The sequence below is a fragment of the Armigeres subalbatus genome, chromosome 3 (genome assembly GCF_024139115.2).
Source record: "Armigeres subalbatus isolate Guangzhou_Male chromosome 3, GZ_Asu_2, whole genome shotgun sequence".
Taxonomy (NCBI): domain Eukaryota; kingdom Metazoa; phylum Arthropoda; class Insecta; order Diptera; family Culicidae; genus Armigeres; species Armigeres subalbatus.
Genome location: NC_085141.1, coordinates 303,551,265 through 303,569,370, shown reverse-complemented (window position 1 = coordinate 303,569,370; position 18,106 = coordinate 303,551,265). Strand labels below are relative to the sequence as shown.

The window sequence follows — 18,106 nt, the reverse complement described above, 5'->3', positions numbered from 1 at the left end:
AGAAGTTAATATTGCTAGAATAATTCCTTCCAGATTACCCGAATGAATTCCTTCAGTATTCCCAAAAAACCCTCCAGAACACCCGAAAAAAAATCCCTCCATAATTGCCGATGAAACCCCTCCAGAATCTCCAAAGGAATCTTTCCAGAATTCCCTAAAGAAAAAAATCTCAGAAGGAATCCCTCTATGATTCCCTAATGAATCTCCTGAATCTCGATGAATTTCATCCAGAATTTCCTAGAATTGCTCCAGAAACAAAATAAATCCCTTCAGAATTCCCGAAGAAACTCTTCAGAAATCTTTCACCCGAACGAATCCTCCATAATACCAAAGTAATTCCTCCAGTAGCCTTGCTCGAAGCAATTTCACCAGGATAGCCGAAGGTATCACATCATGGCTCTTAAAAAAGAACTCCAGAAAGACCCATGAAGGAATCTCTACAGGAATTTCTCTTGGTTTTCAGCAATAATCCGTTGATTATAGCTTACCGAATTCAAAATCGCCCCAATTAATCTCGATTTGGACAAGTGCATTGCGATGTTTTGCGATCAGTTACAAATCTGTTTCGCAAAATACTGCTCTTGCGTGCCGGAATGAATCCTTTCTTTAGGTTTATTGAAAATGTTGAGATTGGCACTGGCAGCAGACATGTCTCCGAACAACAATTATTCTTCTCAGTAAGTCCGTGGTACTGGTAACATTGAGTCCACCGAACTACTTCACATAAATAACGACGCTTCGCAGCGACATGGACGATGTCGATGTACTTGACCTGACTGACATGACTGAAAATTAACATGCAATCTCTGATGTTTATTTTTTTCATTCTCGTCTATCCTTCCAATCTTCAATCCTTGCGACAAGTTGAAGCTAAAGAAATCTAATGAAAATACAATACACTAAAAATCTCAAATAGTATTGCTAGATCTCGAGAAGTATCTAATCATCAATCTCGAATGAACCACGAGTTGGATCAACTGCTGAAAGATTCATCCATCGTTCACACCAAATCGGACGACTGCGGTGGGCCGGGCACGTATCCACAATGTCAGATAGTAATCTGGTGAAATAATTTGAACAACGATCCGACCACGGGTACAAGAAGACCGCACGTCGTCCGGCAAGGTGGATCGATCAGGTAGAGGGACGATTTTGGACCTCCGTGGAGTGTTGGCCACGCGGAACTAGGGTCCGAGCTGAATAGAGAAGACTTTTGTCTTGCTCAGGGTACAGAACAGAAAATTTGAAAATAAAATGCTTTATCTTGGATGAGTTTCAAACTGACCACTTTTACGAACGCTCCGGAACTCCCGGAGTACACGGACCGTGGAATAACCAAAATTATGATGAATCATGGAAATAGACAGTAGTTCATTCTATTGTGATTATTGCCACAAAAATTGATGAAAAATGACCATTTCAAAATAACCCTTCGAAAGGCAAGGAATCACGCCAAAATTATCCTAAGAATCTATAGTGTCAGAGCAGCTCGAAGTAACTCGAAGCCCGTCCTGTTCGTTCTTTTTGTCAACAAATGGGCAAGAGTGGGATGGAAGAACTTGAGCTATTCTGAGCTGCTCATTGACAGTAATTATGTTTCTTCAAAGCCGATTCCTGAGAATCAAAATGGCCAAATAGCAAAAATCAGTCCGTAACGACATCCATAGCTTCAATTTGGCTCAGCTTGATATTGGGGTCATTTTTAACCCGCTATAATGCACAATGTGTCACTTTTTTGAATGCACTAGGAAGGTTAAAAAGGATATTTCTTTAGCAACCGCAGAAGAATTCTCAAAGAAATTACCATCGCGTATAAGTCGAAGATCCTAAAAAGATTCTCACAATACTAATAGGATTCTCGTGAATTCTAAAGGATTCCCATTGGAATCAAAGAGATAGATCATAATCCAAAAGGATTCCTCGAAATTGGAAAAGGATTTCTTGAATTGGTAGATTCAAAAGGAATCTCAAAAAATTCCGTTGAAATCTCGAAATTTCAAAAGATTCTTGTCAGATTCCCACAAGGATTGCGGTCGGAATTCAAACGGATTTCCATCAGGATCCCAAAAGGATTACTTTGAATCAACACTCAAACGGATGCCTTCGCAGTCCCAAACGGATTCCCAAAGGATTTCCATAGGAATCTCCAAATACCGTCGGAATCTAAACGAATTCCAATCGAAGTCCTAGAGGATTTCGTCGAATCAGAAAGGATTCCGTCGGGATCCTAAAGGATTCTCATCGAATCCCAATAGTATTCCTATCGGGTTCGACAGGATTTCCGTCCGGATCCAAAGGGTTCCTTCGGGATCACAAATGGATTCTCGTCGAGAATCGGAACTCAAAAATTTCCTCAGTATTTTCAAAACGATTCTCTGTGGATTCTCAAAAGAATTCTTTATCTAAATCCAAAAGAATTCTCGTCGGAAATCCCAAAGAACTCACGGCGTGATCTCAAAAGGATTCCCGTCGGAATCGCAAAAGTAATCGTTTTGGAATCTAGATAGAATTCCTTTGAAACCAAAGGATTCCTCGAAACCCAAAAGATTCCTAGTGGAATACTTCTTAATTTCCGACGGAGTGTTCTGGAATTCAAGACAAGATTCTCGTCGGAATCCAGTGATCCGTTGAATCCCAAAGGATTACCGCTCGAATCGTGCTTCAATGAATTTACAAATGCTAATCATTGCGTTTTTTTTTTTCAGCGTATGATGTCGTCCAAACAATGATTTCCGCGCCGCTATCCTGGGAATTTCGAATGAGATGCCGCTCATTTCTCCCCATGCCATATCACTGGCTCGGAAGTTTATGTCCAGGATGACTCGCTTTCCCTGCTAGGTATGCTATGACCATTACAAGAGCTGCGGCATGGAACGATCAGGACAATGATTCTTGATGGGGCTTCCATTCGACGAACAATCACCCTCGTGTGAATAATGCTCATCCACCGCTTCTGCAGTAGAAAAACCCCGATTTATTCATAAAAATAATTTCTTTATACAAATGGTACAAATGCTACAAATGCTGTAATAGAATATAGAAAAAGAGCAATAAAATGTTATTTAGATGCAACATAAAATTTAAAACCCGAAATTTCCGCCTTACCGAAATTAACATTCTGACCGGTTTTACATCTGATCTTATTTACATCGTTTGGATTACATAATTTTATTGGTTACATCAAATAAATTACATCGCTCTGTCCTATTACACAGCAAGCTCGAGTACGTCGCACAGTGGTAATATTCAGCAATCGATGGATCTGATGGGTTGCAGCGATTTCGATGTAATATTCAACAACTTTTGCTGTGTTCCATCTATCTTCGGCAGAACCTCATCCTCCCAAACCTTGGTAATCACCCAGTGCAGCGCTCTTAGTGCCTCACCACCGTGTTTAAACAGCTCTCCTGGTAGTTGGTCAACTCCAGGGCTTTGTTGTTTTTCAGCCGCCGATCTCCTCCTGGATTTCCTGGAGATCAGAGCCGGAAGTCGTCATGTCCTGCGCGCGTGCTCCTAGGTTCACACCATACCGCCACCGTTATTCTCCATATCCGCCATTCAGGTGCTCTTCTAGTGCTGTGCCACCTGCGACACTCACGCTCGTTTAAGAAGGTTCCGTTTATGTCCTTACACATATAGTGTGGCACGTGGCCCTTACGTGAACGGTTCAACTTCTCATAGAACTTTCGTGTGTATAGCGCGGCACAGTTCCTCCGTCTCTTCACGGGATCGATCTTCCTGCTGGCGCTTTTTCCTCCGGAAAATCGAGTTTTGTCTGTTCCGCGCCCGTTTGTATCGTGCCTCGTTCGCCCTCGACGGTGTTGCGCAATCTCGCCCATGCTGCATTCTTCCTCAACTAACTGCTCTATCTGCCGTCATACCAGTCGTTCTCTGATCCGGAGCCACCGTGCTTAGTGCAGCGGGTGCGGTGCTTCAATGGCGGATCGAATATCTCCAGCCATTCAGAGATGCTGCGCCTAGCTGCTCTTCCGTTCGAGTGCCACTAACTGCTGCGCGTAGTCTTGGGCTAGTCTACCGTCTTGTACCGCCCAATGTTTAGCGCGGACGACTCCGACGCGTGTTGATCACCGTCGAGAGTTTTGAGCGCAGACATCTGCAACGAGGTAGTGGTCGATTCAGTACTGCACTGCGGTAAGTGCGTCGTTCGTGATGTCGGAGAAGAATTTACCGTCGATTAGAACGTGGTTGATTTGGTTTTCCGTTACCGATTAGGTGATTTCCATGTGGCCTTGTGGATATTCTTCGGGAAGAGAAGCTCGGACTACCATTCCGCGGAGGCTGCAAAGCTTTGCATCGTTGTCGTTCGATATAGTATGCAGACTATCCGATCCGATGACCGGTCTATACATTTCTCCTTCCTACCTGAGCGCATGTCATTGATGACGATTTTGACGTCCCGCAGTGGGCATCATCGTATGTCTGCTCCAGCTGCACATAGAACGCTTCTCTCTGTCGTCGGACTTCCTTCGTATGGGCAGTGCACGTTGATGATGCATAGTTGAAGAAACGGCCTTTATCCTCAGCTTGCACATCCGAGCGTTGATTGGTGCTACCAATCACGCGTTGGCACATCTTTACCAGCACTATGAAGCCGGTTCCCAGCTCGTTGGTGGTGCCACAGCTTTGGTAGAAGGTAGCCGCTCGATGCCCGGTCAACTACGTTCTATATAACAACGACGTGTACTTTCAGAATCGAGTATTGACCTACGAGACAGACGAAGGCTTGGCTAGCGCTCCCATCGCGGCAGTGTTCCACAGGGTTCAATTCTTGGTCCATTGCTGTGGAACATGATGTACGATGGCGTGCTGAGGTTAAAGCTTCCGCTTTGAATCAAGTTAGTGTGATTCGTCGATGTCGTAACCATAATCGTGTATGGATAGTCCATCGAGGACGTCGAATTGATTGCAGTATATTCAATAAGTTTAGTTGATGAATGGGTACCGCAAGAAGCTACAGTTGGCACATCATAAAACGGAAATGACGATCTTCAACAATCGGAGATCGGTGCTCAGCGCAAACTGCAACGCCCGAAAGTTGGAGAGAATTTATAGGATGATGTACCTGAAATTCATCAGTGCATATTGTACCGTATCTCGCGAGGTGGCGTGTGTACTAGTGGGCATGATGCCTATCCTCGCTACACCCTCGGTGGCACCAGTAATTCCCGAAGGAATATCAAGGCAGCAACAGTAGCCAAATGGCAGAGGAAGTGGGACAACTCGATTAAGCGCAGATGGACCCATCGTCTGGTCCCAAGTGTGTCGGCATGGATTAACATAGCTCATGTAAAGCTAAACTTTGGCTTGACTCAGTTCTTAACAGGCCACGGAAGCTTCAGGTGGTACCTGCACAGATTCGAACATGCTGTTTACCCCGTCTGTGCGTCTGCTCAGGCGTGACACCAACGGCTGAGCGGACCATGAGTACACCATGGCGGAAGATATATGTCTATAATGAATGGAAACGCCAGCGCCAGACTCTATGAGCATGTATCCAGTTTTCCGCGAGCGGTAATGGTGGCCAGCTTGCCTGCGGGTTAGTCTCTGATTTGACATCTATGGAGGTCAACTGTCGAGCCTTGCATAAGAAGTAAAATCCCAAAAAATAATACCAAAAATTGATATGAAAAATACTTTAGGCATACCATGCTTAGGTTCAATACCAAACGAATAATATATGATGCGTTTGGTATTGAATACCTACATGTAACCTCTTCGAAGCCAAAACGGATACGGCTAGTTGATGGCATGCGCGGACAGTCAGAGGAGGAAACAATTTTCTACGCATGGGAGAAAACACTTTCGATTTCGTTGTGGGAGGAGTTAACTCCATGGTTATCGATTCAGGTGCAGATGCTAACATCATCGAAGAAGCGACTTGGGAGCGAGCTAGAGCGGCAGGAAAAACATCAGGGTTACAACATCAGTGGATCGGAAACTTGTAGCGATGTTACCGCACAGCATGCAGATCAAGTGCATGTTCGGGCAGAGATTAACGCTGGTAGCAACAAAACAATTGCGAAGTTCTATGTTGCAGCGGGCAGCAAAATTTGCTGGGAGACGCTACAGCAAAGAACCTCGTCCTGAAAGTGGGATTTGATATAGGATCAGTAGTCGAGATTGGAAAAGGCGTTTCCAAAAATCAAGGGTATTGTGGTGGAAATCTGATAGATAAAGCGGTGCAACCAGTACGACAGAGATATCGACGAGCGCCAATTGCGCTGGAGAGGAAATCCACGATAAGCTTAAGTATCTGCTCGATAAGGACGTTATTGAGAAAGTGAGCACCGTCACTTGGGTCTCCCTGTTGAACGGTCCTCAAATAATCCGGTGAGATAAGAATTTGTGTGGATATGCGGCGCGCAAACCAGGCTGTACAGAGGAGTTGCATCCACTTCCACTAATCGAAGAATTGCTGGCAGGGTCAAATATGCGGTTAAGTTTTCCAAACTTGATATGAAAACATGCCTTCCATCAATTAGAGATTTAAGATCTCTCGCGTTATTACCACGTTCATAACGAAATACGGGTTATTCAGGTTAAGGTTGTACCAAAAGTTTGTTAATGAATCTATATACATAACAATGAATTTCGTCTGTCTGACCTTTATAGACTGGAAACTACTGAACCGATCGGCGTGAAAATTTACATGCAGAGGTTTTGGGGTCGGAAGGTTCAAGATGGTTTGAGACCCTCCCCTTTATAAAGGGGGCTCCATACAAATGGAAACACATTTCTGCTTAACTCGAGAACTAATCAGAGTAAATCAATTTTAGGCGAAACAAGTTCGTCCTGCTAGTAATGAATAAAATAATACTTTATTTAACTACTATTTACTTAGATATAAACGGCTTATGTTCGGCATTAGCTTGTGCCTGAAACATTCCAAAAAGTCATGGATACTATAAGAGGCCTAGAAGGGTGATAGCTTATATTGATGACGTGATTGTTTGGGGTAAATCACAAGAAGAACATGATATCCGGTTAAACAAGCTTTTAACTCGTTTTAAAGAGTATGGCGTGCTTCTGAATGATGCAAAATACCAGTACAACAAGGATGAATTAGAATTTCTAGGACATAATATCTCAGCAACGGGTAAAACCAACAGAAAGTCGCGTAAGTGCGTTGCTGAACATCGGAGGCCAGACAATGTTGCAGAACTCAGAGTTTTCGTTAGGTAATTTAGCATCAACAACTGATTCACTACGCACACTTTTTGAAGAAGGAGGAAGTTCCAGTGGACGCGTCTCATCAATCGGCATTTGAAGAAATTAAACATGCCGTTGCGAAGATTAGTTACCCATTCTTCAATCCTAAAGATAAAACGGTGCTAGTAGCAGACGCGAGCTATTGTGGACTGGGAGCCGTTTTAATGCAAAGGCAGAATGGACAAGGCCGATTATTGCATACGGAAGTCGCTAACGGAGCTGGAACGCAAATATTCCAAACAGAACGAGAAGCTCTAGCGTTGGTGTGGATGATAAACCGTTTTAAGCTATATCTGCAGGGCACAACGTTTGAACTGATCACGGATTGCAAACGCTACAATTTCTGTTCAGTCCAAGGTCAAAACCGTGCGCTAGACTGAACGGTGGGTGTTGCGTAATCAATAGCTATAGAATTGTATACCAGCCAGGACCGAACAAACTTAAGATGCATTGTCAAAACTATCAGTTCCAAAAGAAGAGTTAAAGCTTTGATCCAGAGAATGAAAATTATGCGAATGGTAGCTACCATGGCAACGCCAAGAGCAATAACGTTACAGGAAATTGAACTCAATCTTTACGTGAGGAGATTCAAGAGGTCATTCGAGCTTTAAGTCAAGGTGAATGGACAGGATAGCCAAACCCTACAAAGCGTACGATACCAGCTTATTATCATCAGAAGTCCTCTTGCGTGGTGAGAGGATAATTATTTCAGACGGTCTCGCCGTCGTACACTGATTTGGCACATGAAGGGCATCCAGGGATGGTAGTTATGAAGGGCGTCTTCGACAGAAAGTTTGGTGGCCTGGTTTGGACGCTCAGGTTGAACAATTCGTTAAAATTGCAGAAATTGTCTTTGTGTCGAGTTTAGCTGCTCCAGAACTATTGATCAGTACGGTAATGCCTGACAGACCTTGGACATATTGCAGTAGACTTCATGGGTCCTTTACCGTCCGGGCATAACTTGTTAGTAGTAGTGGACTACTACAGCCGTTTGTTGAAGTCATTGTGATGAAGGAAATATCCGCAAAAAACTACTATCCAAGCACTGCACGAAACGTTTTGTCGGTACGAATTCCAGAAACTATGAAATCAGATAATGGTCCGCAATTTGTTAGCGAAGCATTGAAGACTTCTTAAAGAAGCGTGAATCTTCTGAAAACAACACCTTATTGGCCCCAAGCTAATGGGGAAGTAGAAAGAGCGAACGATCACTCAAGAAGCGTCTCCAGATAAGTCAAGCATCAAAATCCGACTGAAATGGATTTGCGATGTATTTGTTAAGTACAACCTAACTCCGCATTCGACTACTGGGGTTCCATCAGCACCAGTGTTGGTAGAGTTCTCCGAGATAAATTGCCAGGATTTCCGACGATTGGATGCAAATCACTAGAAGAGATTCGAGACAGATCGAGATGAAAGCAAAGAGCATAGAATATACAAACAAACATGAAAGCGAAAAAATCAAATCCGTTGAAGGAAGGAGATGGTAGGCCAAACGGATGTTCAAGAAAATAAGTTGGCGTCGAATTTCAGTCCGAAGAACTCATAGTCGATAGAGCGGGATCGGATGCGACACTAAAATCGATGGAATCAGGAAAATCGTTCAAGGAATGTGGCGCATCTCAAGCCCGTTACTACAAAGGCTGTAATTCTCGCAGAGAGCAAAATGGGAAAAAGGAAGCAAATGTGCAAGTTCAACAAAACGTAGAACCTGCATTCGAAACAGACAATCGTGTTGCAACACCGGAGTCTGCTGATAAGGAGCGAGGCGGCCGGAGTATCTGGATGACTATATTATGCGTGCAGTACAAGACTATTGAGGAAAAGGGGGATGAGTCGAGTGAGGAGTTTGAGCTTTCAGAGATATTACTGTGGATGGCACAAATACAGATGTACAAGAAAGATAGAAAATAAAGAGAAATGTAGGAGTTGAGTGCAGACCGTAGACGCAGACGTTTTTTTCTTCTACAAGATCCGATATCACACACACTTGTCACACATCAGTTACTGTGACTCATATGCGACCAAATTCAGTTACATTGGAGTTGCTGCAACCAAATCGTTCTGAACTGTGCTACTTGGGTCTACTGGTTGGCATCGATCAGCATGCAGGTTTCCGTCTCATTTATCGACTGATTTTCCAGCTCAGCCACACCATTGGATTTTGGAGAATATGCGTTGGTGTATTGCAGTGTTATCCCTTTCTCCTTATAGAACCCGCCTCAGCTTGACGTTATCAAACTCGCCCCCATCGTCAGACTTGACTTAATATGGCTTGCGTTCTGTCAGAGTCTCGGCTCAACGAACATAATCGTTGATACTATTGGCCCTACGGATTTAGCTTAATTTGATAAACCACCTGCAGTCTCAGAATTCAAACAATTTGTAAGTCGTGTCGAGTAGACAGATAGGCCTGTATGTAGAAGCATTCTGCTCAGCTTTTTCACTTTTTTTCGTGTTATCTAAAAATTTTCTGATTCCCATCATTTGATTACCTTCACCCCTCCTAGTCACGTTTCGCTACTATCATGATACTACGCTTTTAAGTATGTACAATTGTACAGACGCGACAGTTTAGATTGAAAGCTCGTTTATCCATATTTGAAAGTTATAAGTTTGGTGTAGCAAACGATGCCAAATGCCGAGTCTCTGGAAATATTAGTCTCAGCTAAGCTGTTAAGAAAACATGAACCACTTTATTATATGTCCGAAATCTCTGAGGTAAAAGATGATTTTTTTTAAATAATTCAGTTACTATTATTGATGTAAATTAGTACTACTGTATGTAATTGCTACAATCAAAAACCCCAAAGTACAGCGAGATTTATAAAAAAAAATCCATTTGCATAGTATCGCTGCATTGAACAAGAATAATAAACCTTCCTTCAACCACCACCGACACGGACAGGAACGTTACATCGCTACTCAAACTGACTTGCGAGGAGTATGTTTCGAATTTGCCACTTTCAGTTCAAAGCCATCCGTCGTGTCAAGAAGACATCGCAAACTTCGCGCGCGCTAGTTTCCAACACCAGTCACCGTACTAAGACGACGAAAAAAAGTTGAACAGCTCGTCCCTATTCAATGAAGTTTTGCATGTCCATTTCGAGTAATTAGCAATTCATTCTAATACCGCACATTAGAAAGGGGTCATGGCCGTGACCGATTATCGTCTTACTCGACCAACGAAAGCAGCACAATTCGGCTATGTTCCGGTCCTGTTCTTGATTGCAGTTCTCACCTGTGTTTCCGGAGCCGATCTTCAAGGTGAGTTTACGTACCGGGTGGAATACGGAGTTTACAGTGCATGGGAATTCCTGTACTGAATCAATCGGGACCGGTTTTTCAGTAATAAGTTTGTAATCATTTTGCATCAATACCGAATTGATGCGTCGTCATTCAACGCCCGCTCATATGAATGAATGCCAATAATTAACGACTGGGGGTACCTTTCAGACAAATTGCCGTACGTTAGAAAAATCAGTAAACGCACCTCAGAAACATGGCCTAATAGCATATGAAGAAAGTGCGACATGTGCGATCCAGAATGTACCTAAAGTATTTATAGATCAAAGAATTTTGAACTGGTGTTTGGAACGCTTGAATGTTTTATGATGTGACGACGACGACGTCACTTAATCTTGAAAAGTGGTTTACCCGTCGCATTGCATTAGGGCTAAAAGCACTTGGCTGGGCTGACTCATGGGTAATGAAATGTTTTCAAAAACACATCAATCTACTTTTTCGATTTATAAATACCTCGGCCAGAGTAATATTGAATTAGGTTTATGAAATCTATTTGGAGAAGGGAAAGGTGATGAATGATTGATTTATTACCATTGTAAACATTTTGAAAATTAAACAGAAACAGATTCTCGCAGCTATTCATCTCTGTGACCAAGCCATCAATATGTAGTATTTTTCAAATCCAGAAATCGATCGTAATAAAATTACATTTTCAAAGTCATTTATCAAAATATGTTTCTTGGTGTTTCTAAGCATATAGATCTGTTTTTTGCCAAATGATTTTGGCAAAATAGAGGACATTTAGCGCGATTTCTACAACTTTTTTTTCTAATAATAGGGACACGGCAGGTATTTCCGTCCATCGTCGTAGGGTTAAACCAACGAAAGCAACGTCCATTTGCTAGAACTCCACTAATAGCAGAACGTTTCTCTTGATCTTATGAGTTTGGTAAAAAAGTGTATCTTTTATTAGTTTTCGAGACTATGACGAAAAGGCCTGTCTTAACCCTACTTATGGCTCGATTCCGTATCGTGCCAGCTCCACGTGAGTGAAATTCACAATCTGCTGTACATCAATTGACCTTTCCCGCCAAAAAATGTATTTCAATCGATTCTTTAACTTATTTGATGTCAACTTCTCCATAGTACAAATATCCCTGCCCTTTGGTTCAGAAAGGGTAAGGGCGCGTTCTCCAACTTGGTCGAGGCAGATTTCTGTGAACAAGTTTACATGGACGTGCCTGAATGAATGTAGTCAGAGGAGCCCTTGAAGATGTGATGTTGGATCAGTATCTTGATATTAATCAGAATTTATAATGTAAATTATTATAATTTTTTTAATAACACTACTTTATTCCGTTACGTATTTAGTATACTTGAGTTTTAATTAAAAACACAATGTCAGTTTTGATCACAAATACAATTCATTTTCATTTATTTAGTTAACATCTAAACAGATAACACTGAATCAACAATTTGACGCCACAATGCATCGAGGCCGCACTCTCCATCCTCGATACGCCCCACGCTCGCCAAGTCGTTTTGCACCTGGTCTGCCCATCTCGCTCGCTGCGCTCCACGCCGTCTCGTACCTGCGGATCGGAAGCGAACACCATCTTTGCAGGGTTGCTGTCCGGCATTCTTGCAACATGTCCTGCCCATCGTACCCTTCCGGCTTTAGCTATCTTCTGGATACGAGTTCGCCGTAGAGTTGGGCGAGCTCATGTGCATTCTTCCGCCACACACCGTCTTCTTGCACCGCCCAGATGGTCCTAAGCACCCGTCTCCGAATACTCCGAGTGCTTGCGTCCTCCTCGAGCATTGTCCATGTTTCATGTCCGAGAGGACAACCGGTCTTATAAGCGTCTTGAGCATGACACATTTGGTGCGGTGGCGAATCTTTTCGACCACAGTTTCTTCTGGAGCCCGTAGGCCCGACTTCCACAGATGATGCGCCTCCGTATTTCACGACTAACGTGTTGTCAGCAAGGATCGAGGCTTGCCATACTTTACAAGCATGTACTTTGTCTTGTTTAATTCACCACTAGTCCAACTTTTGTTGCTTCACGTCAGGGGGTGTACAGTTCTGCCACCTTTGCAAATGTTCGGCCGACAATGTCCATGTCATCCGCGAACAAATTGATTGGATCTGTTGAAAATCGTACCCGGCTGTTACCCGGCTCTCCGCATGACACCTTCTAAGCGTTGAACAACAGGCAGAAAGTCCATCACCTTGTCTTAGTCCTCGGCGCGATTCGAACGAACAGGAGTGTTCGCCCGAAATCTTCACACAGTTTTGACACCATCCACCGTTGATTTGATCAGTCTGGTAAGCTTCCCAGGAAAGCTGTTCTCGTCCATAATTTTCATAGCTCTACGCGGTCTATACTGTCGTATGCGCCTTGAAATCAACGAACAGATGGTGCGTTGGGACCGGTATTCACGGCATTTTGTAGACATTGCCGTACAGTAAAGATCTGGTCCGTTGTCGAGCGGCCGTCAACGAAGCCGGCGATAACTTCCCACGAACTCATTCACTAATGGTGACAGACGACGGAAGATGATCTGGGATATCACTTTGTAGGCGGCATTAAGGATGGTGATCGCTCGAAAGTTCTCACACTCCAGCTTGTCCCTTTCCTGTAGATGATATAACCCTTCCTTCCATCCTCCGGTAGTGTTCGGTTTCCCAGATTCTGACTATCAGTTTGTGCAGGCAAGTAGGCCAGCTTTGGGCCCATCTTGATGAGCTCAGCTCCGATACCATCCTTACCAGCTGCTTTATTGGTCTTTAGCTGTGAATGGCATCCTTAACTCTCCTCGGGGGGCTGGTTGGCTTCATCGTCCGCTGAACTGACGTAGCCTCCTCCGCTGCCTTGACTTTAACTCTATACTCTCAGCGCCATTCAGATGGTCCTCGTAGTGCGCTTCCACCTTTCGATCACCACACGTTCGTCCGTCAAGATGCTCCACTTTATCCCAGCACATTTCGGCTCGCGGCACGAAGCCTTTGCAGGATGCGTTGAGCTTCTGATAGAACTTGCGTGTATCTTGAGAACGGCGCATGGTTCATCTCCTCACACCTCCGCTTCTTCCAGGGTTTCTTCTCCTGAAAAGGCGAGTCTGGTTGCCGCTTCCGTCTATAACGTTCCACGTTCTGCGGTGTTGCTTGCGCAGCGACCGCCGCGCTGCGTCCTTCTCCTTCAGAATCTGTCGCACTCTTCGTCGAACAATCGTTCCGTCGACTTCGACTCATATACCCGACGTTGTTCTCCGCTGCGTCGTTAATGGCTGCTTTAATCTGTATTCCAGCAGTGCTCAAGAGGGGCCCAATCGAGCTCACCCTCTTCCGGAAACGCTGCCTCGAGATGCTGCGCGTGCAGTGGCGACATCAGGTGCTTCAGTCGCTCTAGGTCGTACCGCGGCGGTCGTCGGTACCGAACATTGTTGATAACGGATAGTTTTGAGCGCAGTTTAACCATCACCAGATAGTGGTCGGAGTCGATGGCGCCACGATATGTCCTGACGTCGATAATGTCGGATAAGTGCGTCCATCAATCAGAACGTGGTCGATTTGTGATTCAGTCTGTAGTGGTGATCCCAGTGTACCGATACGGGAGGCTGTGTTGGAAGGTAGGTGGAAGCCTATTCTTGGAGCGGCGAAATCAATTAGTCGTAGGCCGTTTTCGTTCGTCAGCCGATGAGCGCTGAACTTCCAATAGTCGGTCTAAACTCCTCCTCTTGGCCAACCTGAGGTTCAAATCTCCCTAGATGATTTTGACGTCGTTTGGGCAGCTGTCGTACTCACGTTCCAGCTGCGCGTAGAATGCGTCCTTATCATCATCAGTGCTTCCGGAGTGGGGGCTATGGACGTTGATTATGCTGAAGTTGAAGAACCTTTGATCCTCAACCTGCACATTCTTTCATTGATCGGCCACCACCGATCACGCGCCTTTGCATATCGCGCATCACTATGAAAGCTGTTCCCAGCTCGTGTGTTGCCGCAGCTCTGGTAGATGGTATGATTACCTCTAAACGTTCACCATTGATCCTTCCAAAAACCTCCGTAGCGCTACGATGCCGAATCCACTCCTGAGCACATCGGCGAGTATGCTTGTGCCCGATGAAGTTGAGAGATTTGCAGTTCCACGAACGAGTTTCCAATCGCTAGTCCCTCGTCGCAGTGGTCTTCGTCGCTGGTTCCGGTCCGTACTCTCTTGTTGATTGTTCGTTGCTTATGATTTTTAAAGGCTGGCTTGCAGGGCCTGACACCAAACCCCCTAAATTTCGGAGACCATTCTCCTTATTTCCGTGGACCATGGTACAGTTTCATTAGAGTCCTCGCTGGCACTCGGACAATGATCAGCCGCAAATACAAAATCGGTAGTAATTCAAACTTATACTTATCAGTATTTTACTTGATTCGCGATCCAATTAAAACTCCGATAATAATATTCATAGTTTATCGCGTGTATTCAGAATGTTTTGTTTAAAATTACAAGACCTAATAATGATCCATAATTTACATCCGCTGAACCATTCTGAACGGCCGTATTGAGAATACCATCTATAACATCTTCTGTTAAATAACAGACGCGAGACGCCTGATGCTGGATTATCTGATTTTCCTCAATCTCTGGTGCTTGGCTTCCGGTGGAACTTATATTGAGTATTCTTCGGAAAGAATCTTGCCCGGGATGGGGAGTCAATTAAGGCAACATTCGTTTGAACAGTGACTTGTCTTTGTGGGCGGGATCGAGCTCGAGTGTTGATTTCGAGTCTGGTGGTGCTCTCGCGGACCAGCACTGTCAACAGCAGAGACCCTAGGGTGCGTGTTGATGGTGTTGGTTTGCATGGAGAGCTGTTGGATTCGTCGGTCGTCGTTTGGGTCTTTTTTGAGCAGCGTATGGGTAGTTTGAGATTTGGTCTTGAAATGATATTCTCAAGCATTTGTCTTACATTATTTCTCCTCCCTTGAGGTTATCTTGCCGCGATGGGTGGGCATACGCCATTAGCACTGATATGGCAACCAAAGAATATCCTGTCGTGGCGATATCACATGTAGACTATTTTTGTTTAATGCCGCGTCACATATAATCTGGCATTGATGCATGATTTTACGTGCATGCGATTCAACGGACATCGTATCTTGAGCCTTGAATGGTGGTGCAGACAGTTAGAGGTCCTTTCACAGTGATAATGATCTCTGCTAGCGGCAATACTTTTCAGAGGCGTTCCCTGATGATGATGAGTCGTAGCCACGCTTAAACATAGCTGTAGAGGAATTAACCAGTAGAAAATATCATAAAGATATTCTGCATTTTTCACGTTTGCTTAACTCTTAAGTGGTACTTACTTATACGCTTGAACTAGGATACTGCCTGAGAGGAGGTGACCTCTATTGCTAGAGACAATGAACTGACATCAAAACGTAACATAATCTACAATGAGTATAGAATTGAACTGAATAACGTAGGAAACATAAGATAACTAGACAGAGTAATAATGACACAGTGGAAACATTCGACATAATTATGACTAGATTAACAGTAGATCCATAGACATAAAGATCTACCATAAGACTTCCTAACGCTATCAAAATTCAAGTCCAAGAAATGTCTTAGAAGGGGGGCAATATGCCTAGCTAACAAAACTGCTCTATTGTCTATGTAACGCTATTCATGGGTATTTTTACATTATGCATCAGTTGAACAAGATAGCTAGTTGATGCCATTCAAAATTGTCAAAAATCTCAATCATATTGATAATATTCACTTTCAAAAAGTGGTGATATTCTGTTGCGAAAACTCATGAGAAAACGCCTTTAGCTGGCAGCTCCTAGGGAACAAAGTACCAGCGTCGGCGAAACAGCATTCTAGTATGGATAGCCCGTGGAGGCGCAAGTTCTTTGTAGGTTATTGCCACTAGGGCGTTTTGCCCTCGCAAACAAAAAGATGTTTCTTCAAAATGTGGAAATTTTTCTTGACCTTCCCATGCACTTTTTGAAACTTTCTTCGCCTATCTCATAATTTTAGATCTAGTTTTATTACGGGCATCTTAATGACGGTAAATATGAGGGAAACCACAAAAGGCGTTTTGCATCGGGGGGGCGTTTTGGGGCCTCTTCCCCTAAAATTATGACCTGTTGAATTTTTTTCAGAGGCGATTTCAAAGCTTTTGAGGACCAACAGGCCCATAGCAACAGTATTCGGCGTTGTTAAGTTGAGAATTTTGATAAGCTGGCGCACGGTTCTGAATGGGCCTGGTAAAGACTAAATAGATTCTATATTAAACGAGTCATACTTATCAAAATCTAGTGCGTTATTATTGTTTCAAAATGCACTTCTATTCGAGTTTTCTCTTGTCATCATATCTACTATAATAAGACGACTCTCGCGATAGATTTTGAGTTTATTATTTTTTGAGCTTCATTTGTTTGATGGAACGCAAATTTGAAAAAAATGATTGATAGTTTTTGTTTGCGTTAACATTGTAGTAGGGATAGTAGTGATAATTGCTGATCTCGATGAATTTGTGAAAAATGGTTGTTGATATGAAAATGGTGATGTTTGTGGTTATGCAAGTGTTAGTGAAAAGGTTAATACACAAGTTGGTATTGGTGGTGTAGACATAGTGACAGAAGAAGCTAGGTAAAAGATAGAGTTGATTTGGGATGGGAACATGTTCGCAGAGTATGAAAATGAAAATATTGAGTTTAGGTGCTAGAAGGGAATTATTTTATAATTATACTAGAAATAGTAAAATATTCGGTTCGTCCAATGAAAGCTAGTAGAAGTGTTTGTTCTTATATAATATATAACAGCGCTGTTTTGAAGATCGATTCATGTTGTGTGTTCATGACTGTAAATAAGATATTTGTGATGACAGGGACAATATAGTAATTATGATAGTGATGGTGGTGATGAAAACGATAATAAGTGATGCTACCGGGATTATTTTGGCAAAGAAAACTATTTGAATCAGGCCTTAACAGTGACCATTTGAGCAACGTAGCTTAAAAACGTCTGTTAATGATCAAAAATAGAGGCTCGTAGAAGCAAATTTAATCACCGGATCAACAGGGAATAGACCTAGTGTTAAGTTGGAGTGATGAGTGATAATTATAATGGTGAAAACGGTGATCATGTTAATGAAGGGGACTATTTAATAAAACTATTTGGATCAGGCCTAAAACAGTGACCATTTGAGCAACGTGGCTTAGGAACGTCTGTTATTGATCTAAAATAGAGGCTCATAGAAGCAAATTTAATTACCGTGGGGAATAACAGGGATGGACCCGGAGTAGAGTTTGAGTCGAGCTGCCAACGGGTCACATGAAAAAAAAAACTTCTCCATAGTACAAATATAGAGATCTAGTAATTTTTACATGTATGCCAGTCTTCAACGACAAGATTTGAACATGCTTTGGGTCCGCATGGAATAGTAGCTCTAAAATAGCGATACTGGCGTTTCCGGATAAATGAAATATCCATAAACTGGTACTGCTGCCGAAACCAGGAAATCCAGCATTGTATAGGCCCATATGCCTGCTGGAAGCACTGGAGAATTATCCGTAAAAAACTTGGAATGAATTATCCGTAAAACACTAACACACTTCCGTGAACTCGAG

The 18,106-nt window shown here is 43.3% G+C and overlaps 1 protein-coding gene across 1 annotated transcript in view; it reads left to right on the top strand.

The window, feature by feature from the left end:
• Window positions 1-10,197: 10,197 nt before the first annotated feature.
• Window positions 10,198-18,106, top strand: part of LOC134225050 (uncharacterized) — a 30,128-nt gene continuing 22,219 nt past the window's right edge. The window contains exon 1 of the mRNA XM_062704811.1: window positions 10,198-10,497. Within this exon, the coding sequence (XP_062560795.1) occupies window positions 10,383-10,497 (115 nt within the window). The 5' untranslated portion in view covers window positions 10,198-10,382. The remainder of the gene's footprint in view (window positions 10,498-18,106) is intronic.